This window comes from Emiliania huxleyi (genome assembly GCF_000372725.1).
Source record: "Emiliania huxleyi CCMP1516 chromosome Unknown EMIHUscaffold_12, whole genome shotgun sequence".
NCBI classification, from domain to species: domain Eukaryota; phylum Haptophyta; order Isochrysidales; family Noelaerhabdaceae; genus Emiliania; species Emiliania huxleyi.
This window is the reverse complement of record NW_005201392.1, coordinates 773,213-795,775: the sequence shown is the minus strand read 5'-3', so window position 1 is coordinate 795,775 and position 22,563 is coordinate 773,213. Positions and strand designations below refer to the sequence as shown.

The following is a 22,563-nucleotide window of genomic DNA, read 5'->3' as shown; positions in this document are numbered from 1 at the left end:
AGCTGTGAACAGGCGCCCCTGCTGCAGCGTCTCTTCGGAGAGGCGCTCGCCAACGCCTCCAGCGGCGCGCTCGCCTCTGCGCCCGTCCCAAGCGTGGCCTTCTCCACCACCACATCCTCCTCCTCCTCCTCCTCCATCCATCCTCCTCCTCCTCCTCCCTGGCGAGTCGCCTCTACCCGGAGGCGCTGCTGTGGAGGCACTTGCGGCCGTCGCCCTGGCCTTGCTCCGCGGCAGGCAGCTGCGGGCTGCGCGGCGTGCTGGCGGCGGAAGGGGAAGCGGGCGAGAGGCCGCTGCTGCGGGACCCGTGGGCAAAATTGCGCGAGGATTTTGCGCGTAGTGCGTGCTCCTTCCCGCCGCCGCCGTCGCCGGGCGAGCGAGAGAGCGCCGGGGCAGCGATGCGAGGGACCATGTGACGTGTGTGAGGAGAGAGGTGGCACGCGTGTTATGCCCCGCTCTTCCACTTGTGAAAAAAGCGACCTCGCGCCAGGCACCGAGGCTTGCCGCGATCTCAAATATATACGGATATAATAGAATCAGCCCGTAGTTAGTCGGGTGCTAGCACCTACTGCTAGCCTACTCGGTGCTGCGCATGAATGTGCTTGCCCAGGTGTGAACAACACCTCGTGCCACGGCGCCCCAGGCGCCTGTTGATGGGTCCAGGTGATAGCACTGGATGGGCAATGCATACGCCTAGTTGGGCCTCAGATCGCCCGACCGCGTCCCGGTGCTCTGTGGTCGGATTTGTGACGCCGCCGCCGACCGCGCGGCCGGGGGCCCTCCGGAGGCCAAGCCCAAGGATGGCCGTGGCGGACCGGGACGAGCTCTGGGAGGTAGAGTGTCAGTGTATATATTGTAGAGACAGACCATGTGCACAATATCTCTCACTCTAGCTAAGCCAGGGGAGGCGATTCCGGGGCCGTACAGCAGCTTGATGGTGCTTCGCCGGCGTGCGTCCCGGAGCGGTCCCGGTTGGGCGGTCCGGGGGAGAAAACTCAGGACACAACGCCGACACCGCTCTGATTCGACTTTTAACTTCAAACAAAGCCTACCGCACGCGCCGCGACGCGGCGCGTGCGGTAGGCACTCGGGATTTTGTCAGATCGGCGTGTTCACGCCGGGATCCGTGTCCTGACTAACCTGGGCAACCATTCAGGGCGACGAGTAGCTAGCCTAGCTTCCTAGCTCTCGAGTCCTAGCTTGGGATGTCGGTTAGCGTTTTCTTTTTCTTTCTTTCTCTCTAACGTGACCCCCCACAGTCAGAGAGAGAGGTGTCACACAGCTCACACGAGGGCGGAGGGGTCAGACTCAGAGGAGAGACGAGAGACATGTCTCTGACTAAAGATACACGAGCACGAAGTCGCGAAATTTCGCGCTCTGGCAGCGGCCGCGCAGTGTGAGCACCCCCTGCCGTGACCCCACCGTGGCGCACCGCCCACTACGAGGTGTCAGCCCGTGCGCGCTTTGCCGCGCGGTCGTGTGCGCGCGCTGTGCGGCCCGCGGGGGCGCATCAGAAATTGCCTTTTTTCGCTGCTCAACACACTATAGAAAACGGAGCTCGCACACGGGCACCAAACCTTCTCACTGCCCCGGCGCCCACGCCTCGATCTTCTTGGGCAGCAGCTGGTTCGACAGGTCCTCTCCGTGGCCTAGGCAGCCGCTTTCGCCCAGGCCCCAAGCATAAACAGCGTCGTCGGCGGTGATGGCGAGGCTATGGTAGACTCCAGCTGACACAGCGACGACGCGCCGCCCAGCGAAGGCCTCGATCTTTTGGGGCAGCAGCTGGTTCTGATCGTCGCCGTGGCCCAGCCGGCCAAAGTATCCATCGCCCCAGCTCCAGACGGAGCCGTCGGCGGTGATGGCGAGGCTGTGCAAATCTCCCGCCGACACGGTGACAGCGCGCCGCCCTGCAAAGGCCTCGACCTTCTTCGGCAGCAGCTGCTGCTGCTCGTCGCCATGGCCCAGCTGGCCTGAGTATCCCCGGCCCCAGCTCCAGACGGCGCCGTCGGCTGTGACGGCGAGGCTGTAAGCCCCTCCAGCCGACACGGCGACGACGCGCTGGCCAGCAAAGGCCTCGACCTTCCTCGGCAGCAGCTGGTCCTGATCGTCACCGTGGCCCAGCTCGCCAACACCTCCAAGGCCCCAGCTCCAGACAGCGCCGTCAGCGGTGATGGCGAGGTTGTGGCCCTGGCCAGCCGACACAGTGACGACGCGCCGGCCAGTAAAGGCCTCGACCTTCTTGGGCAGGAGCTGGTCCTGCTGGTCGCCGTGGCCCAACCGGCCAGAGTATCCCCAGCCCCAGCTCCAGACGGCGCCGTCGGCGGTGAGGGCGATGCTGTGCGTAAGTCCAGCCGACACAGCGACGGCGCGCTGGCCAGTAAAGGCCTCGACCTTCTTGGGCAGCCACTGGACCTGCTGGTCGCCGTGGGTCGGCGTGTTGAGCCGCGTCACGCCCTCGCCGTGACCGAGAAGGCCTGGAGATTCCTCCTCGTCGTCGTCTTCCTCCTCCTCGCCCTCCGTTGCCGCTGACCCGCACGACGAGAGCCGCCCCTCGCCGTCGATGAAGACGCTGTGCCCTTCGCCTGCCGCCGCCCTCGCCGGCGGGTTGGACTCGTGCAGCAGCGCCGAATAGCACAGCCAGCGCACGGCACAGTCCTCGCCCTCTGGCTTCGCCGGCAGCTCGAAGCCGCGCTCTTGCGCCCACAAGCGGATGCCCACCTCCGCAAGCGAGGCGTGAAAGAGAAGCGAGACGGCCGCGGCGCGAGCGATGTCGATGGGGCTGTCGAAGCGGGAGAGGACGCGCTCGAGGAGCTCCCTGGGGAGGTCGAGCAGGCGGGCGGGCGGCGGCGCGTCTGGCGAGGGGGCGGCGGTGGAGGCGGAGGCGAGGCGGCGCGAGCGGCGGCGCGGCGGGGTGGACATCGCGAGGAAAAGAATTAATAGTTGCGCTTTATAATAATAATAATTGTACTGTGGCTCCAGGGTCTTTGTATGAAAAAAGAAATAGGCGTGGCCCGGCGGAGCTACCCGCGGTAGTGCGAGCGCGTTCTCGGCTCGCGGCTCGCAGCTTCGCGGCGTAGGCCTAAAAGGTCCGGAGACTGGCGATGTCACAGCCGCCCGAGGACGAGGAGGTGGACGAGGCGATAGTGGAGGACGTCGTCGCCCAGGAGGACGCGTTCAACGACGACACCTTTGGCGACAATGTCGGCACGGGCAAGGACTTTTTCGAGCTCAACTCCGAGAAGCTGGCGGCGCTGCACGAGTCCTTCCTCGCCGAGCGGGCGGGCGTCGAGGGCGGCGGCGGGTTCTTCGACCTCGGCGCGGAGGGCGCGCTCGGGGCGCTTGAGCCGCACCGCGCCGCCGCCACCCGCGGGCTGCTCGGGCCGGACGACCTGCTCGCGCTCGACGGCCTCGACGCGGGCCTACTCGGCAAGCTGGAGGGGCTCGAATCGCCGCCTCGCGAGGCTGCGCCGGCGCTGGCCGGCGGCGGGTCGCGGTCGCTCCGCGTCTCCGGCCTGCCCGCCTCGCTGAGCGAGGAGCAGGCGCGGCAGCTGCTCTCTCACTTTGGTCCGCTCGAGGAGTTTGAGCTGGTGGGGGGGGGGGAGTCGAGCACGGCGACGCTGAGCTACGCGGACGCAGCGACCGCGGAGAGCGCGCGCGCGAGCCTGCAGGGCATTCCGCTCGGCGGCAACGTCCTCGAGGTTGCCCTCGCCCGACCCCCTCTCGACCTCGAGCAGCGCTTTGCGCGCCAGGCCGCGGTGAGCGCGCCGCAGCCGCCGCCGCCGCCGCAGGGCGGGGCCGCGCTGTCGCAGTCTGCCGCGCCGCCGCAGCCACTCCCGCCGCTCGGCGCTTCGCCGCCTCCTCCTCGCCCATTGGCGCCGCACCCTCCAGCCGGCATGCCTCCGCCTCCTGCCGGCTTAGTGCCTCCGCCTCCTGCCGGCTTAGTGCCTCCAGCCGGCATGCCTCCGCCTCCGGGGGGGGTGCCGGTGCCCGCAGCTCTGCCGCAGCTGCAGCAGCCTCCCCCACCTCCGGGCGTGCCGCCGGTCGCAGCGGCTGGCCTGCCGCCCCACCTGCAGGCAGCGATGGCGAGGGTGGCCCACCTGCCGCCCGCGCAGCAGCAGGCCCTGCTCGCGCAGGTCGTGGCGCAGCAGCAGCAGGTCGCGCGCCAGATGGCGGTGATGCAGCAGCAGCAGGCGGCGCGGCAGCAGCAGCAGGCGCACGCGCGGCAGCAGCGGCCGGCCATGGACGAGCTGCAGGTCTGGCCCTAACCCGTACCCACACCCTAACCCTTACCCTAACCCCTACCCCTACCCCTACCCCTACCGTGACCCTGACCCTAGCGGCTGGCCATGGACGGGCAGCAGGCGCCTCGGCTGAACTCTAGTGATGGCTGAACTCTAGTGATGGCTGAACTCTAGTGATGGCTGAACTCTAGTGATGGCTGAACTCTAGTGATGGCTGAACTCTAGTGATGGCTGAACTCTAGTGATGAGCCACGCGAGAGGACCCAATCGCCGACGGGTGAGCTGCAGGCGCCCGGCTCGCGGGTGGGCCGGCGGATGACGGGGCAGGAGCTGCAGCTCATCCTGCGCCACCAAGCGTACCAGCTGCAGATGAACGACCCCGTCGACGACGACTTTTACCACCACTTTTGGATCATGAAGGGGGGCCACTCCAAGGCAACCTCGCGCGCACACCCTCCTCTCCGCGCTCCCGTCGACCGCCCCCCCCCCCCCCCCCCTCCTCCCCTCTCCGCGCCAGGCGAAGCACGCTCTCTCCGCGCCGAGCACCACCACCACCTCGCGCCGGCTGACGCAGCACGCGACCAACGAGCAGGTCGGCGCATCGCTCGGCTCTGCTACCCCATTACCCACACCCACACCTAACCCTAACCCTAGCCAACGAGCAGGTTGGCGCCTCGCTCGGCGCCGGCAACGTCTCCACCCGCCCGATCGCCGCAAAGATCGCCGCGCCCAAGCCGCTCATCGAGATGGGCGGCCCGCCCGACCCGCCGGACGGCGCGTTCCCTTCCGACGAGACGGGCGCACCGCCGGACGGCGCGGGCCCGCCCGCGCTCCTCTCCGCCAGCCGCTGGCACACCCGCAGCCAGGTTGCCGCCGCGCGGGAGGCGCTCATCGGGCTGCGCGTGCACGCCTCGTCGGCAGCCGTGCGCACCCCGGCGGGGCAGGAGCAGCGCCGCGTGCTGCTCGAGCGCCTCTTTAGCCGGCTGCGCTCGCCCGGAGGGGCGGAGGGCGCGCCTCCGCCCGAGGGGGGCGCGGTCTCGCCCGAGCTGCTCTGCTGCGAAAAGGGGCAGAAGCTGGTCGCCGACGTGATGCCGCTGCTGCCACCGCCGCTCCTCGCCGCCGTGCTGCAGGCGGTGGTGGCGCACCTCGGCGCCATCGCGCGCTCGAAGAGCCCGCGCGTGACCTCCTTCTGCAGCGGCCTCGCCGCGGCGCCGAAGCTGCTCCCCGTCGAGCAGGCCGCCGCGCTGCTCGCCGCCCTCCCGCAGCACGGCGAGGCGTCCCTCGCGCTCGCGCTCGGCCGGCCCGAGCTGTCTGCGCTGCTGCTCGGCCTGCTCTGCCACCCACACGTCGCTGTCGAGGCGCGGCCGGCGGTCGAGGCGGCGTACCAGGCGCTGCTGCCGCTGCTGCACCAGCACGAGCAGGCGCGCGCTGCTCGACGCCATCGTTGCTCACTACTGATGCCTCAGGAGGAAGTGTCGAACCCAGGCGTGGGCGCTGCTCGACGCCATCGTGCCCGGCGCGGACGGCGCACACGCGGACGTGCTGCGCGCGCTCCTCGGCCGCGTCGACTCCGCCGCCGTCTCCGCGGCGTGCGCGCCGCGGCTCGAGGCGGTGCGAGCCATGTTGGCCCAGTGATGAAGAGGGGGGCGGGGAGGGAGGGGGGGGGAGCTCCAGGCCGTGACGAAGAGGGAGGGGGGGCTCATGCGCACGGCCTGTCGGTCAGCAGGCCAGTTCGCAGCCGTGGGGAGCAAGGCCCCGCGGGGGAAGCGGTTGACGGGCGCGACATTGTAGGTGCCAGGGCGTCTGCGCAACGCCGCGCCGGAGGGTGGCACGGAGGTTCCATTCGGAGAGCTCTCCCTGGTGCTGGTTGCGCGAAACTGTCACTTCTCACTTGCGACACAGAATTTTTCTCGCATCCGCGACCGTTTTAAGTTTCGAGGGTTTGTCTTTTTCACTGCGGACTAGGGCCCCCCCGCCCACAGAGATTTTGAGCCACAGACTGAGTGCCCACAGACGCGAGGACCGAGGTGCCGGCCGGTGTTCGCCGCGGTGCGCGGAGGCGGGGGGGCGGGGGGGCGCGGCGGGGGCGCGCGGCCCCCCCCACAGTGAGTAAATAAATAAATAAAACGGACACCTCTACTAGGAGATGGGTAAAAAGGAACAGGTCCCCGCCCTGCGGTCTTTGTGCAGGGTTCTTTGTGGGTGTGGTCGGCGACTAGCCGGGGTCGTCCTCCCGATGGGGGACTAGCACTAGCCGTCTTCCACATGGTCCCTCGGGTCCCTGCTGCTCCTAATCTCGTCGTACATCCTCCTGCTGATCTCCGCAACATCCTGCTCCCTCCCTCGTCTCGCCCTGCGCGTCTGCTCCGCGCCTCCCCGTCGTCCGCCCTGCGTCGTCTGGTGACGGGTCCTCCATAGTCGGTTGAGGTCGCCGCTAAAAAAAAAACTGTTCAGTTTTCAAAGGCAAAAACGCCAGCCTACGCCCTCCCCTCACACTGACACTTCTCTCCCCTATTCCCGTCTTTAGGTTGCGCACATCTCCCAGCGAGCTAGGTTCTCCGCTTTTTCTCCCCTAGTCATCTGCCCGCGCCGCGCGCCTCTGTGGGCGTCTAGTGCAGCCACTGACAGAACTGTTCCAAAGGAGTGGTCAACGTCTCGCCTGAAGTCGGGTGGGCTCGCGCACTGCTTAGCCCTAGGGGAGGGGTGTGTGTGAGGTGTCGGAATGGTAAGGTTTCAGGCCGCCAAGGTGTGGGGGATTTGGGGGATGAGTCAGGAGCCAGCAGCCTTCCTGCTGGACCTGAGTTCACAGCTCCTCCGCCCGACGGGGTGGTCCCTTGGATTCGGGCCCCGCTCCCTTTTCCTGCGCCTGGTCTGTCCCTGTCAAGTGTGTGTTGCGAGATGCAGAGCTGGTTAGGCTGGAGCGCGGGCGGTGCGGTGGCAGGCGAGGGCAGCGCGGTAGGCGAGAGGCGGCCGCGGGGCTTCGAGTGGCGCGATAGGAGGGTAGGCTGGCTGTGGAGGGGCGCCGCGTGGCCTCGGCAAATGAGTAGTGCTTTATGAGCGGCCAGTTTTGTGCGTATTGCATATCGAGCCTGCGGTGTGGCCTAGTTGGTGCAGCGTTCGGGTCGGGGACGTTTTGGTCGTTGGTTCGAGCCCAGCTGGTGCAGTTCGTAGTCGCGTAGCGCGCGGGTGCGCGGCAGCCTCGGCAACCGAGGCGACAGTGGCGAGCAGGGGCGAGCAGGGGCGAGCAGGGGTCAGAGCAGTGCGGCGCGCCGAATTTTTTTCGATGGGCTCGGTCAGTGGGCGTGTCAGGAGGCGGCCGGCCGGGAGAAACTCGGCAGTAAAACTCCCGCGCCGGCCCAGGAGGTGGGAGTGTCACGGAGGCGGCCATTGGCGCGCGCTCCTTGTCTTCGTGGGTCCGAGTTTTTTCTTGAGGTCGCCGCTAGTGTGCACAGCAGATTAACATTAAAAAGCAAAGTGGAGAGAGCCCGCGAGGATCGCTGTCTGACTGTGTTGTGTTCTCGGCATAGTACTCCACGGCGCAGCTCTGTACTTTCCGCAGTACGACGTTGCTCGGACGCTGCTCCGACGTGCGCCCATATGTACATGTGCACATGACTCAAGACACCATACGCGCACACCGGTTGTGGGTGCACACGCTACAGTACACCCGCCGGACGTATAATCTCACTGCGCAAGGGTAGGGGCGCCTCACTCGACCGAGAAGTGCAGCGTCCGCGCCAGCGGCGGGGGGACGCGTCGACTCGCCTCCGGTATCTCCTGCGGGCCGGCAACATCCTCCGACAGAATGCGCGGGAGATTGTGCGGTGTGGACGGCGTCTCGGTGCTCGAGGCCCCCGCGTCGCCCTCGGCCGCTGCTCCGCGTGGCGTCGACGGCGACGAGCTCGAGCGGCACATGATGGCGCCGCCGCGCAGCGGGCAGGCGGTGATTGCCGGGGTCTCGCTGCTGCACGCGCCCGGGAAGGTTGCGCACGCGTCCCCTTCTCGGGGCGGGCGGGGCGGGCGCGAAGGCCGGCAGGGCCGCGCCTTGCCGCCCCCAGATATGCTCACGGCGGCGGGGCTCGACGAGCGGCGAGAGATCGCCACCTGCTCCTGCGCAAAGTGGACGAGCGCGCTCACCCGCTCCTGCGCCTTGCGCTGCGACGAGCCCGCCGCCTTGCCAATCTCGTCGAGCTTGGCCTGCGCCGCCTTGCCGATCTCCTCGCTCGTCTTTGAGATCTCCTTGCCAATCTCCTCGAGCTTGGCCTGCGCCAGGCGCTGCCATCGGGGCGAGCTGGGCGAACGGCCCGAGAGGCGCTGCGCCGGCTCGAGGGCCTACCAAGGACGGGGTCCGAGAGGGCTCGTGGGAGTGCCCCGCGAGGAGTGCGGCTCAGGCTCGGCGCCCCCCACCGCCAGCGAGGGGGGGAGCGGCAGCGGCTTGCACCACTCCGTCCCCGTGGCGGACGAGCACGCGCCGGCCAGGCGCCGCGGAGCCGACGAGGCGGTCGAGGCGCGCGCCTGCCCCTCCGACGGCTCGGCGGCGGGGTCGGCGGCCGGGGAGGCGGGGCGCGAGCCGCCGCGTGGCGCGGCGGCGTGCGAGCAGGCAGACAGGAAGACGGGCGAGGGCGGCGTCCGCGTCGGCGTGGCGGCGCCCTCCTCGAACGGCGCGACGTGCGCCCTGCGCAGGCCGAGCGGCAGCCGCAGATGGCTGAAGGCGCTCGTGATGGAGTGGCCGGCCTGGCCGATGGCGGACTCGAGGCTGAGCCGCGCGGGTGTCCGCGCCTCCAACCGCGCGCAATCGGCCCACCGGCGGCGTCCCTCCTGCGCGGAGAGGGGACGAGTGACGGGCGTGTCCGCGGCCGTGCTCCGGCGGGCGGCGCGGCCCTCCTGCGTCTCGCACGCGTACGTCTTCCGCTCGAGCGCCTTCATTAGCCCCTGCACATCCAGCTCGAGGCACCACTCGCGGCCCTAGAGGCACGTCCAAAGACGCGTCCGTGACACGTCCACGCCACGTCCAGCTCGAGGCACACCACGCGCGATCCTCGCGCGGTGGCACCACACGCGCCGCGCGCACGTCGGACCCGCGCTGCGCCTAATGAGTCGCCGCAACCACTCACGCACCATCGAGCAAGCCTAGTCAGCGCACTAGGCCCGCGCTGTGCCGTCAGGACGAGGCGCGAAACGATGTCGTCGCGGGCGGCCTGCAAGTTCCGGTACTCGCGCAGCCGCCCGCCGCCGAGCACGACGTAGACGCGGCGCCAGCCCGCCGCCGCCGCCTGGCTCGCCCGCAAGATCGAGCGGCGCGACTGCCACCCGTCGGAGAGCGAGGCCCGCCCGCCCTCCTCGAGGGAGCGGTGCCGCTGCGGGCGCGCCTGCAGGACGGCTCCCGAGCTGTCAGACAAGGCGCCCCCGAGGGAGCGGCGCGGCCGCAGGCGAGCTGCCGTGGCGCGCGAGCTCGACGCGACGGCGGCGAGCGACATGAGAGCCTGTTCACCGCAGCACGCGTGACGGGGCGCTCGTCGCGCGGGTGGCGCGCGACTTGATCCGAACGCCTCGGGCGAGAGGGCGCTGCCGACAGAGTGCGGCGAGTCGAGCAGTCGCCAGAGGTAGCCGTGGTGCGAGATGCCTGTTACGTGATGTCATCTCATGCTGTGTTATATGAGCAGTCGCCAGAGGTAGCCGTGGTGCGAGATGCCTGTTACGTGATGTCATCTCATGCTGTGTTATATGAGCAGTCGCCAGAGGTAGCCGTGGCGCGAGATGCCGGCGGCGGCGGAGATGTCCTCGCGCGCGCGCCTCGCTCGGACCTTTGCCCGCGCGAGGAGGCGGCGGGCGTACTTGACCTTGAGGCTCTGCTCGAGTGCCGTCTCGCGGTCCGCCTGGCGGCGCATCGCGCGCTGGAGGTAGGTCGCGACGTCGGCGAGGAGGTGGAGCTCCTGGACCAGCAGCACGGGGTTGGACTGGTTGTTCTCGACGATGGCCTCCTCGATCGAGGTGAGCACCTGCTCTCGGCCGATCTCGGGTCATCTCGGGTCATCTCGCCGACGGCCTCCTCGATCGAGACGTTGGCACCGGCCGCCAGAGCTTGTTCGCCATCCACTCGGGCGTGAAGGCGGAGATGAGGCCCGAGGCGGAGGCGGCGAGCCGGACGAGGCCGGTGCGCGTGCCGCCCTTGACGGTGGAGGAGGCCTATCACTGGGTGAGGACTGGCTCAACCTCCGTTCGTAATGAATCGCCCTTGACGGTGGAGGAGGCCCTCGACCCGGATTCCTCCAGGTAATCTCAGGTAATCTCGGGTACTGTCAGGTGATCTCGGGTAGGTTCGGGCGCCTCGATCCGGATGTCCTCTAGCTTAAGCGAGATGTGCTCGACGGTGAGGTAGAGGCCTGGGCCGAGTGCCGCGGGCTGCGTGCCGGCCGGCGCGAGCGCCCCGCCCTTCTCGATGGCGAGGCGGAGGCGGGCGACGATCTTGCCGTTCCGCCCCTTGGCGCGCAAGTCTTTGTGCCGCTCCGTGCCGAGCAGCCGCAGGCCAATCTCGGGCAGCCGCACCTCACCGTTCAAACGCTCCACATTCAAATCGTCAACCCAAGCGAACGAGCCTCCTCTTTTGGGCCAGCCGCACCGCCACCTCGGCTGCACCTCGGCTGCATCTCGGCTGCATCTCGGCTGCATCTCGGCTGCTTCTCGCACCGCCACGTCGAGCGGGTCGACGTCAAGGCAGATGATGACGGAGCCGACGCGGCCGCGCGCCTCGTCCTCTGGCGAGGCCGCCTCCCACTCGAGGGAGAGGAGCTTCTCGCCCTGCCGCGCCGAGCCGACCATCGTGAGGTCGACCTGCATGCCTCGCATCCACACGTGCAGCGGCATGCGCCACGGCGGCACCGGCAGGTCGATGAGCGTGATGAAGTTGAACTCGGCCTCCTGCTCCGCGTCGTCCTTGGCGAGCAGCACCTGGCAGCGACAAGGGTGTTGTCGGCACACCGGCGACACACTCCCGCCCTCGCACCCCGCCCGGCGTCGCTCCTCGGCCAGCAGCAGCGCCGTCTCTCTCCTCTCTTTCTCTCCCCCCTTCTCGCCTCTCTCCTCTCTCTCCCTCCCTTTACGACATCTCGGCGGCACGCCTCGAGGTCGTCCACGTACTCGACGGTGCAAGTCGCCTCGCCGCCCCGCCGCCGCCCGCTCCCCTCCTCCGCCGCCACGCGCGCTGCCGACTCGGTGCGCTCCGCCGCGCGGACAGCGAGCCCCGCCTAGGGCCCGGAGGGCGCATCGGTCAGTCAATGAGCCGCTCCCTTAACTAAGTGGCGGATTCCTTCTCCGCCTCGAGTCCGGCGAGCGCGCTCTCCGCGAGCGCCGCGGCGGCTGCACCGCGCGGCGTGGCGGGGCGGCCGCCGGGGGCGAAGCGCTCCGTCTGCGGCGCGGGGGCGGCCGCGTGCACGGCGGTGACGCGCGCGTTGAAGAGCGACGCCCTCGGCGAGCACCTGTTCGCAGCTGCTGCGTGAAGAGACGCGGCACAGCGGTGAGACGAGCGACGCCCTCGGTGAGCACTCGGTGAAGTAGCCGACGCGCCGGATGCGCACCAAGTTCTTAGTGTCGAGGACGAGCCGCACTGGCTGGCCGTCCTTGCCGAGCGTGGTGTAGCAGCGGGCGGCCACGCGGATCACCGGCGTCCACGGCAACGGCTGCCTAAAACAGGACAAGCTGCGCGTGAAGAACCAACAGTCTCTGAACAAGCCTCCGCGGCAGCGGTGTGCCCCGTCCGAGGGTCGTCCCGCATCGAGAAGATGCGCGAGGCCGGCACCGCGCTGTCCGCCTTGAGGTCGTCGTGCGCCACGACGCACCCGCGCACGCCGACCGCAGGCATGAGAGTCCACTTCTTGAGCCCGTGCAGCAGCTCGCGCGGGAAGCGAACCTCGTCCGGCGGCGCCATCTCCTCCTCTTGGGCCTGCAGCGCGCACAAGCCGCGGCGCAGCATCCACCGCCCGTGCTGCGAGAGGAAGACGTCGTGCAGCAGCGAAGCGAGCAGCGACCCGCCCATCGGCCAGAGCTGCGCGACGGCAGAGCCGATCCGCGGCTCGTTCGCCACGCGGTGCGAGTGGTCGAGCAGCAGCCGCGCCACCGGCAGCAGCTCCGACGGCAGCGGCGAGCCGCCCGACGTGAGCAGCGCCGTGTGGATCGGCCCTCCCTCGCCGAGCAGCCGCGCCAGGAAGTTGAGGCTGGCGCTCTCCGACGCCTTGGAGGCCGCCGCGCGCACGCGCGAGTGCATCCGCTTGAGCCGCAGCAGCGAGTCCTGAGGGAGGGGTGGATTCATGCGCTTCCCAATGAACTTGTGAATGAGGGCATCCGCTTGGGCCGCAGCAGCGATGCCGGCAGCAGCGGCTCGCTCCCAAACTCCCCGGCGATGAGGCGCACGAGGCCGCGCAGCGACGCGTTGCGCGCGGTCACGTCGCTGAAGCGGGACTCGTCGCCCCAGAAAGTGCGCCGCGGCGACGGCGTGCGCGGCGGGGCCGCGTCCGGGCTGGCGGGGCCCGGTCCCGGTGGCTTGTCGTCGCCGGCGGGGCAAGCGGCACGCCGGTCCTCGAGGAAGAGGGCGAAGCCTACCCACGCACGACTCGTTCGTGCGCTGACGCGCCTTACCTGTCCGTCCTCGAGGGAGAGGGGCGTAGCCGGAGAGGAGAGACGGCGCGGCGAGCAGCAGCAGGCAGCGCGGGGGAGGCGCGTCGAAGCTGCCCGCCGACTGCAACAGCGCGACGAGCGGCACGAGCGCGCGCGCCTGCTCGGCCCAACCGCGCCAGAGCGCGGCGGTCGCAGCGGAGGGCGCGAGGGACGTAGCGGAGCCGAGGACCTGCGAGACGCCGAGGCCGGTGCCGAGCAGCGCCATCTGGGCCAGGCGCGGGCCGCGGCAGTTGAGCAGCTCGAGCGCCGCCGCGTACCAAAAGACATAGCCGGGCGGAAAGATGGCAAGGCCGCGCGTCGCCGCGGAGAGGAGCCGCTCGACGCGCGGCGCGATGGACGTGAAAGTCATCGCGTCGACGAAGGAGGTCTCCGTCGCGTCGTCGCGCACTAGGGCGAGCGAGAGCAGCAGCCAGCATGTGCGGCCGACAGACTGCAGCCAAAGCAGGAAGCAGAGCGACGCGAGCGCGCGGAACCCCGCCGCCGCCGCCGCCGCCGCCGCCGCCGCGTCGGCGCTGAGCGAGGCGCGGCCTGCCCCGCGGCGCAGGGAGAGGTCCCACCACAGGGTCCACCAGAGGGAGGCGAGCTCGTACGCAGGGACGAGGCAGAGGAGCAGCTGCGCCGCTGCGCCGAGCCGGCGCAGCCCGTACAGCCCAGCCATGCGGCGGCGGCGGCTCTGGTCGGCGAGGTCGAGGATCTTGGACTCGAGGTTGACCTACGCTTTCGGGTCTCGCGTCATCTCGGGGCAGCCTCGGTCCAGCCCCGCTGCGGTCTCGGGCTCGAGGCTGGCCTGGAACTGGCCGAGCTGCTCCCTCGACCGGCTCAGGTTCTCGCGCATCGACGAGAGCCGCTCCGCGCCTGCAGGAAGGCTCGGAGTAGCTTCGCGGAAGCTTCTCACGCACTGTCGAGAGCCAGCGCCCTCCGCACCCGTCGGCGAGCTGAGCGCCGCCGCCGCCGCCGCCGCCACGCCGCCGCTGCTGGACCGGCGAGGCTGCGGCGGCAGCAGCGGCGGGGTGGCGGCGCCGTTTGCGGCGGAGGCGCCGAACCACTTTGCGTAGTTGCTCGAGTCGCGCTGCTGCAGCCGCTGCCGGAGCCGCATTGCGAGTAGCAGCAGGGAGGCGAGGGAGGCCTGGACGCCGAGGCAGCACAGCGCGGGCCGCAGCTGGCGCAGCGCGGCGGCGAGGCGGCGGTAGCCCCCGCCCAGGAGGCGGGTCAGCGCGGAGAGAAGCGGCAAGCCTGAGGGTCAACTGGTCGGGATCCAGCTTGTGTCAGGGGTGGCGCGGCAGCGCGGGGAGGCGCGTGCCGAGGTGCTGCAGCAGCAAACGCTGCTCCGCCGACTCACCGCCCTCGCCACCTGCCTCGTCGCCACTCCCATCCGGCGCGGCGCAGCCCTCCGAGCCGCAGCAACCATCGGCTTTCGCGCCGACCAACCGGCGCCAAAAGGCGCTGCCGACGGCGGCGCCGCGCCACACCGGCCCCCGCGCCTGACAAGTTTACTGAATTCAAGACGCATGCTTGGGACCCGCGCCAACGCCGTGCCCGCGCGCCCGGGAGGCGGCGCACGCGCCCTCCTGTGGCGGTCTCACAGCGGACGGGTGCGTCGCGCGCTCGTGCCACTCTGCCGCCGCGGGAGGGGAGGGCGGAGGAGGCGGCGCGGCTTGCACGATGACGGCGACGGCGGCGGCGAGGATGAGGCCGGTGACGAGGCAGCCGAGCCTGCTCACGCATGAAGCACGCGTGAGTGCGGTTGAGAGGCAAGGGCGAGCCTCTCTGGCCACGGCCGAGCCAGGGAGAGCCGAGCAGCCGCTGCTCGACCTGCGCGAGCCAGCTGCGCATGGCGGGCCGCGGGCGCGACAGCCGCCGCACGCCGGCGCGGGCGATCGGAGCCATCGACCAGACGGCCGCCAGCGCCAGCAGCACGCGCACGCCGAGGCCCACGACGGCGGAGCGCAGCGCGAGCGGTGCCTCGATGGAGGCAGAGAGGGCATTGGCGAGCGTGTGTGCGTGGTGCAGCTGCTGCGCCGCCACGGCCGAGAGCACGTCGCCCACAGCCAGCTGCCGGTTCGCCTCATGCCCGCCGTCCATCAGCCGCTTGATGGGCTGCACCCACTTGGGCTCGCCCACTTGGATGCTGCTCGCGACGTGATACGGCTCGCCGAGGACGTCGACGACCTTGCGCAGGATGACGGCGACGGCCACGCCGAGGATGAAGCTCCAGCGATCCATATACACACCGAGCACAAGCCCCGCGAACCGACCGCCTCAGCTCGCCTGCAACATAACCTTTTCTGCGTGAGGTGTGAACATTGCGTTCAATTGCCAGCCTCACGAGAGTAACTTTATTTCAAGGGTTGCCCGGCCGGGTTGCTGCGCAAAAGCTTTTGTGTGCGCGGGTTCGCGCTGCGCTAGGCTCAGAGCGAGCTCGCGCTGCCTGCGCTCGCTAGCTAGGCTCAGACGGCAAGTTCGCGCTGCGCTGGCTAGGCTGACTCCCCACCCTGGAAATTACGGCTCAAAGGCTTAAATATCAAAGGACAAAGCTAGATGTATCACAGCTAGAGCTGATGATGATTGGGCTTACTCTTTCTTCCAGCGTGGTGCGTGGAGTGTCTGGACCTAGAGACAGGGCTGTGGGGTCATGAGTGAGGTGGCAATTCGATTATATGCAAGTGCGGCAGTCCTCGGAGGGAAAAGATGAATTTACCGCATGCCAAGTGCCTCGCACAACACCCAGACAACACCGGGCAAGGGACTGGCGCGCACTGGCACTAACACAGCTCAGGCAGGTACACACCACGCGAAACGAATTTTAGAACGAAACTCCATCGCACAACAATTGGCACGGGACTGGCGCGCACTGGGCAGGCTAGAACACGCGAAAAGTTCTTAGAATACAAGCCTCTCTCACGGCACACTGCTCTGGCACAATCAACAAGGGCGCGGACTGGCGCGGACTGGTACACACACACCGGCACACCACCGGAGCCGCCTAAGCGACTCCTTTTACGCGCGCGAGAAGAAAACTCGGCGATCGACACCGGTTTTTTGTTAAATGAACTCGCGGGCACAGGACGCGGCACTGACGCTAGCACTGACGGGGCACAAACGCCAGGAGGTTACAGACACACGGCGAGGCGCGTAGTAACGCAAGGCCAGTCAGGCGGTGGTGGCGCCCTCCGACGCCGCGGCGAGCCGGAGCTCGGTCGCGATCTCATCCGCCGCCGCGGAGCTGCACCGCAACTGACATGCGCTGTGCCTGCAGTGTGTGAGTGTGAAAATGCACACACACACACACACACACACACACACACACACACACACACACACACACACACACACACGCACGCACACACACACGCACGCACGCACGCACGCACGCACGCACGCACGCACGCACGCACGCACGCACGCACACACACACACACACACACACACACACACACACACACACACACACTGTGCCTGCAGCGACAGACAGCCACGACGAGGAAGGTGGGGGCCGCTGGCTGGCGATTGGGCGTGGAAAGTGAGTGCGCGCAGACTTTCGCTGACGAGGATACGCGGCGTTCTAAGCGACACACCAATTCGCCGTGATTGAGCCTGCGGTCGACAGTTTCTCCAAAAGAAAGAAAGAACGCACCACCGGCTCGACAGTTCCTCAGTTTCTCCTATAAATAAATAGAGCAGTCAAACCCTGGTGGGATTAGGGCAGCAACCCGACGGGCAGACCCCGCCCCGCTCGGAGGGCGTGCACCACGCAGCAGTTTCTCCTCTGCGAGGGAGTTTTGCGGTAAAATTCTTCTCTGCCGCGCGAGAGCGTTGTGTGTGCATATACGTGTACTCTAAGTTTCTCCGAGACCTCGGGAGCGGGCAGGTATTCACACCTCGGCAGTGTGGGCAGGGCAGGGCAGGGCAGTGTGGGTTTCACACCCGGGGCAGGTAGGGGATCGGGCAGGGCAGTTGTGCGGCAGTATGCGGGCAGGGCAGTACGGCAGGGCAGGGCAGGGCAGGGCAGGGCAGTTGGGGTCATAATTGCAGGGCTGAGATTCGGGATCTCAGGTGGTGAAAAAAAAGGGGAGACAATTGCTGTGAACATGGAATTTGGATACCAATCTCAGTGAGATGTGTGAAGAGGACGGCCGACCGACGAAACACACGCGCGAGCTCGCGAGCTCATCTGCATCTCAATCAAATCTCAGGGGGGCGCCGTGTGTATAAGGGTCGCGTGACACTGCGCTACGACTACTCCTCGTCCGTCTCCTCGTCGTCCGTCACCACGGTCCAGCGTGCGCCGACGACGCGGCCGACAGGAATGGTGCCGAGAGGAAAGGCCGCCCGCTCTTGATAGGGGGGTTGAGAAATTCGAACCCAAAATGGGCCGCCACACCCTCCACGTGGATGCCGAGGCGAAGGTCAGCCACTATGTCTGTGACTACACTGGCATCCCAATGAAGGGGCCCGGCTGCTTCATGCCCTTCTGGAAGACGCCCACCTCTCGCATGACCAAGCGCGGCAACTACTGCTGCTGGGAGGCGGTGCTGCAGCACGCCCGCGCCACCGCCGACCGAGACATCCTGCCCAAGGTCGAGTCCTATGTGGCCGAGGAGACGCACCACATGATTGGGCCCCTCCACCTCACAGCCAGCGACCTCACACACCTGGGCGGCACGATCCTCATGGAGCACTGGCTCGACGGGCTGTGGACGCCCGCCAAGGACGTGCCGGCCATGCTGGTCAAGCAAGACGGCCGAGTGTTGCCCGTCACCGTCATGTGCATCGATGGCCGGTACAAGTTTCAGTACTGGATCAACACGGCCAGCGCACTCAAACGACGACAACCCGTGGACCGTTCACCCGTACGGCGTGTGCTACTGCACCATCGACGGCAAGGAGATGGCTGTGCACACAAGCCCGCACGCCAAGGTGGTCAACCCAGAACTGCCACATCCCTGGCCGGCCACCACGTGTGTGGGGACGCCGTCTTTGCTCTTGATACGTCAGTATACTAATTACTATTCAACGCACAGAGCCGGTCTAGGCGAGAGCCCCTCTGCCGCCGCTTAATAAAGAGCCCAGACACGTGCCTGTAACATTTTGGGACGTCTACTGGTCTAGCATATAACCTGCACGCGAAACTAACAAGTAATAATCTCTCTAAATGTAGTGCCGGCTGCCGCGTGCGCGTCGCGTGGAGCTGGAGGGGGAGGGGGGGAGGAAGAACTCCTAAGTGAGCGTAAATCACCCCTCCCTCCCTCCCTCCCTCCCTCCCTCCCTCCCTCCCCCCCCTCCCTCCCTCCCCCCCCTCCCTGCCAGCATCAGTCGCCCTGCCCTTCCTCGCCCTCCCCTTCCCACAGCCCCTTGCCCCCCGCCCTGCCACGGAGCGCTCCCGCCTCCACCGCGGGCGTGCGCGCGTCGTGTGCAGGTGAGTTCTCTCAAGGCGCAAGTCAGCCTCGAGCAGCGGCGCGTCAAGGAGGAATAAGGGGAGCACCATCTTAATCGCAGCAGGGCCACAAAGCCATCCAGAGATTGATAGCGGCCATGGGGCACACGGGCCCCACGCAGTTGCAACAGCGGAGGAAGCCCAAGCGGGGGGCGCCATCGAACTCGATCGAGCTCACAACATCATCGCCCTCCATCCTGTACACCACCGAAAAGTCATCGACGTCAACCTCCTTGCAGGAAGTCGAGCTCGAGGTGCTGATCAGCTGCGCATCGACGTCAGCCTCCTTGATCGTCAGCTGCCCATCGCCATCTTTGTCGCTCGTGACGAATTCCTCCTTGCTGATGATGCCGTTCTTGTCCAAATCGATGACGTTGTTGACCGTCTGGTATACCCCGCCGAGGAGCTGGGCTTCGCACGCCAAAAAGGCGTCAGATGTCGCAAAACATATCACACTAGGCGATGCTGCCACAATGAGCAGGATGTACATCACAGCAGCCTTCATGGGCGTGGCTAGAGAGCCCTGACCTGGGGGGTACGGGTACCGAAGCTGGGGCCATAAAATAAAGTAATCCATCTGCGGCGGCGTGCCGTCCTCCCATCCTTGGGGTTTCGTTCTTTCTTTTTCTCGGTCCCGCTCGCTCCTGCACGCTTTTTCCGATGCGGTTATCGCGCCGACCCGACGCCGACCCGCCGGACCGAGCACACCGACGCACGCGACACCGTGCACCAGAGACCACCAGTGCCTCTCGTGGGGGCGCGCCAGCGGCCAGGGCAGTGATGAGAAAGGCCATCTTTTCTTGTAATATGTAAACAGTATGTTCCAGGCGGGCACACACACGATACACGCACACGCGAGGCCACCGGCTCGCGGTCGGCAGCAGTGCTAGGGCCGATTCGCGTGTCCGCCCGGATGCTGCACGAGCACCAGCTGCTGCTCGCGCTGCCGGACGAGGGCGGATGGCCTGGCGAGGAGCGCGGCGACGAGATCTCCGCGTGGCGGATGCGCGAGCGGATGAAGACTCCGTCGCTCGTGCTCGTGTTGGCGCTCAACATTGGCGTCGACCCGCCCGACGTGACCAAGCCGACGCCGTGCGCGAGGCTCGAGTGCTGGCTCGACCCGCTCGCCGGGCCGGTCGCGGGCCAGAAGGCGATCGAGGCGATCGCGACTGCGCTCCAGCAGCAGTACGAGCAGTGGCAGCCGCGCGGCACGAAGACCGTGCGGGCGTGCCTGGACCCGACGGCGCAGGAGGTGCGGAAGTGGTGCGCCTCGCTGCGCCGCGCGAGTCCCGGCCGCGACGAGCGGCTGCTGCTCCACTTTAACGGTCACGGCGTGCCGCGGCCGACAGTCAACGGGGAGGTCTGGCTCTTCCACCGCGCAGCTTCACTCCCGGAGCAGCTGGAGTGGACGACTCGTCCTCCCTCGCTAGGTCTGGCTCTTCAACCGCACCTTCACCCAGTACCACCCCGTCTCGATCCTCGACCTGCTCTCGTGGCTCGGCACGCCGTGCGTCCTCGTCTTTGACTGCCACAACGCGGGGCGGCTGAACGAGGCGCCGCCCGAAGGGGAGGGCTGGCACTCGTGTGCTGTCCCGTTGACATGTGTCTGCGATCCTCAGGCGCTCGCCGCGATGGGGCGGGCGGGCGAGGCGGCGCCCAAAGTCGGCCACGACGTGATCGTGCTCTCTGCCTGCGCCGCGCACGAGGAGCTGCCAACCTCTCCGGAGCTGCCCGCCGACCTCTTCACCGCCTGCCTCACCTCGCCGCTCCGCGTCGCCCTCTCGTTCGTCCGGCGCGATGGCCTCGTGGCGCTGCCCGACGAGCTGCTCGAGAGGCGCGCCTCGCTTGGCATCTCGGCGCATCTCGGCGCATCTCGGCGCATCTCGGCGCGTCCTCGTCGCAGGGTGCCTGGCTCGCCGTCGGAGCGGCGCACGCCTGCCGGGGAGCTCAACTGGATCTTCACGGCGGTGACCGACGCCATCGCGTGGGCCACTCTCCCGCGCGACCTCTTCCGCCGCCTCTTCCGCCAGGACAGCTCCTCGCTCCCTCTGCCGCAGCTGCAACTCGTCCAAAGAGCTCACTCCTCGCGTGTGCATCGGCAGGACATGCTCCTCGCCTCGCTCTGCCGCAACTTTCTCCTCGCGCAGCGCGTGTTTGCGCGGTATGACCTCCACCCAATCTCCTCGCCGCCGCTGCCAGAGGCGCACGGCCAGCCGCCGCGGGACACGTGTCGTGGACGCGTCACGGACGTGTCATGGATGTGTTCTAGGCGCACGGTCACCCGCTGTGGGGCGCCTGGGACCTCGCCGCCGAGGCCCAGCTCGCCTGGCGGTCCATGACACGTCCATGACACGTCCATGACACGTCCATGACACGTCTCGCAGGCCATCCTCACCCAGCTCGCCGCAGCAGCGCCGCCGCCGTCCCGAGTGCCCAGCGCAGCCGCGGGCGACGAGCGAGGCGCCTCAGGCGCGAGCCCGGAGGGCGGTGCCGGCCTCGCACGGCCTGGCGGCCCGTCCTGCTCTCCCTCTCCGCCGGCGGTGCCGCCCTCCTCCTTCTTCACCGAGCAGCTCACAGCTTTGTGGATGACTCCATGGATGGACCAATCAGGTGCCACCCTCCTCCTTCTTCACCGAGCAGCTCACAGCCTTCGAAGTCTCGCTCTCGCGCGGCGCGGCGGGCCTTGACGAATGCTTTGAGTCACCTCCCTCCAATTACGAATCAGGTTTGGCTCTCGCGCGGCGCGGCGGATGCGGCGGCGCCGGAGCAGCTGCCCATCCTGCTGCAGGTGCTGCTCTCTCCGACGCACCGCTACGCCTCTTTGCTCCTGCTCGGCCGCTACGTCTCCCTCGGCCCCTTTGCGGTGCGGGAGACGCTGCTCACACAGCCTTGAGCTCGGCCCCACCCAAAGGCCACGTCTCTCTATGGAGGTGCGGGAGACGCTCGGCGTCGGCATCTTCCCCTACGTGCTCAAGCTGCTCTCCTCCTCGCCGACGGCCGAGCTGAGCACGCCGCTGCTGTACATGTGGGCCGCCACGATGCTCTACGACCGCTCGACGCGGATCGAGCTGCTCAACCACCAGGCGCAGCCTCAACGGACTCACTAGCTACCCATTCACAGCGGACCCGGCTCCTCATCCACCACAGGCGCACTGCTTCTTCGTCGACCTCCTCCGCGCGCACCACTCGCCTAGGAGGCCCGCCGCCCCCGCCGCCCGGGCCCTCAGCGCCGGCGACAGCCCGAGCGGAGGCGCGGGCGGGCCTCCGGGGCAGCAGGAGGGCTCTCTGCCGCTCTCCGCGCCGCTCTCGTCGGTGCTCGCGCTCTTTGTGCTCACCGAGATTTGCGACCGGCTCGAGGCGGGGCAGGCGGCGTGCCTCAAGCTCGGGCTCGAGCGCCGCCTGGCCGACGTGATCCGCCACCTCCTCCCCTCCACCCGCCACTCCGCGCCGACCCTCTTCCAGCAGGGCGGCCACCCCGCCCCGCCCCGCCTCCACGTGCCGCCCGCGCCGCCCGCGCCGCCGCCGCTCCGCGCCGTCGCGTCGATGCCGGCGAGGAGCGCCCCCGCACGGGAGGGGGCAGAGGCGCGCTCCCCCGGGCCGGTCCTATTGCAGCCAAAGGCGTCCGTGCCGCCGCTCACTCCGCCCGCCGCAGCAGCCGCCGCCGCCGCCGCCGGAGAGGCTCCTCCCACCGCCACCACCACCGCCTCGCCGGGCCGCCGCCACGACTCCTCCTCCTCCGCGGCCCGCCCGACCCGCTCCTCCGCTTCGTCGGGCGCCCCGGCGGCCGCCGCAGAGAGCCGGCTGCTCTGGTGTAGCTGCCTGTGCGCTTTCCCGGAGCCTCCCATGAGCTTTTGACACGCCCTCCCTTAGGCTGCTCTGGTGGAGCTGCCTGTGCGCGGCGCGCTTGTGTGATGGCAATGCCGAGGCGCAGGCGCGGGCGGCCGAGGCGGATTTGCCCCGCTTGCTCGCGCAGCTCGTGTCGAGGTGCGAGCCGGCCGTGCGCGTTTCGCCGCTCCACGACCCTCTCCCTGCGAGCCTCTCGGAGTCTCTCCTCTAGGCCCGAGCCGGTGGTGCGCGCCGCGGCGCTCCATGCGATGACTGCCCTCGCGACGCTGCCTCGCTCGGCGGCGGCTGCGGCTGCGGCCGCCTCTGCCGGCGAGGCGGGCACAAACGGCGGCTCTCCGCTGCCGGCCGCCGGCGACGCGGCCGCTGAGTTGCGCG

General features: G+C 68.4%; 2 protein-coding genes across 2 annotated transcripts; one reads left to right on the top strand and one right to left on the bottom strand.

The window, feature by feature from the left end:
* Nucleotides 1-7,763: 7,763 nt before the first annotated feature.
* Nucleotides 7,764-15,159, bottom strand: EMIHUDRAFT_449012 (hypothetical protein). The gene is made up of 22 exons (XM_005790512.1): nt 14,692-15,159; nt 14,453-14,621; nt 14,260-14,389; nt 13,955-14,141; nt 13,724-13,763; nt 13,507-13,620; nt 12,914-13,338; nt 12,645-12,681; nt 11,987-12,522; nt 11,781-11,918; nt 11,671-11,701; nt 11,435-11,482; nt 10,947-11,186; nt 10,608-10,799; nt 10,308-10,424; nt 10,043-10,237; nt 9,407-9,721; nt 9,292-9,327; nt 9,123-9,203; nt 8,646-9,056; nt 8,343-8,570; nt 7,764-8,015 (listed from the first exon to the last, which is right to left on the bottom strand). Exons 1-22 carry the CDS (start codon nt 15,129-15,131, stop codon nt 7,947-7,949), a joined length of 4,179 nt encoding a protein of 1,392 aa, XP_005790569.1. The 5' UTR covers nt 15,132-15,159; the 3' UTR covers nt 7,764-7,946.
* A 3,994-nt stretch (nt 15,160-19,153) lies between these two features.
* EMIHUDRAFT_449011 (hypothetical protein) lies at nt 19,154-22,121 on the top strand (the record flags this gene model as incomplete). The annotated part of the gene is made up of 5 exons (XM_005790511.1): nt 19,154-19,702; nt 19,773-20,503; nt 20,983-21,205; nt 21,273-21,425; nt 21,490-22,121. Coding segments are annotated over exons 1-5 (2,184 nt in total), but the record flags the coding sequence as incomplete, so codon positions are not given.
* Between the last annotated feature and the right edge of the window lie 442 nt (nt 22,122-22,563).

Bases quoted from the DNA above. Each gene is read 5' to 3' on its own strand.
- EMIHUDRAFT_449012 (XM_005790512.1), bottom strand. From the start codon at position 15,131: ATGGATCGCTGGAGCTTCATCCTCGGCGTGGCCGTCGCCGTCATCCTG. The intron at 14,622-14,691 runs GCTCGGCCGTGG...ATGCGTGAGCAG, and splicing joins CGGCTGCTCGGCTCTCCCTG to GCTCGGCTGCCTCGTCACCG. The intron at 13,621-13,723 runs GTCGAGGGAGCA...CCGAAAGCGTAG, and splicing joins ATGCGCGAGAACCTGAGCCG to GTCAACCTCGAGTCCAAGAT.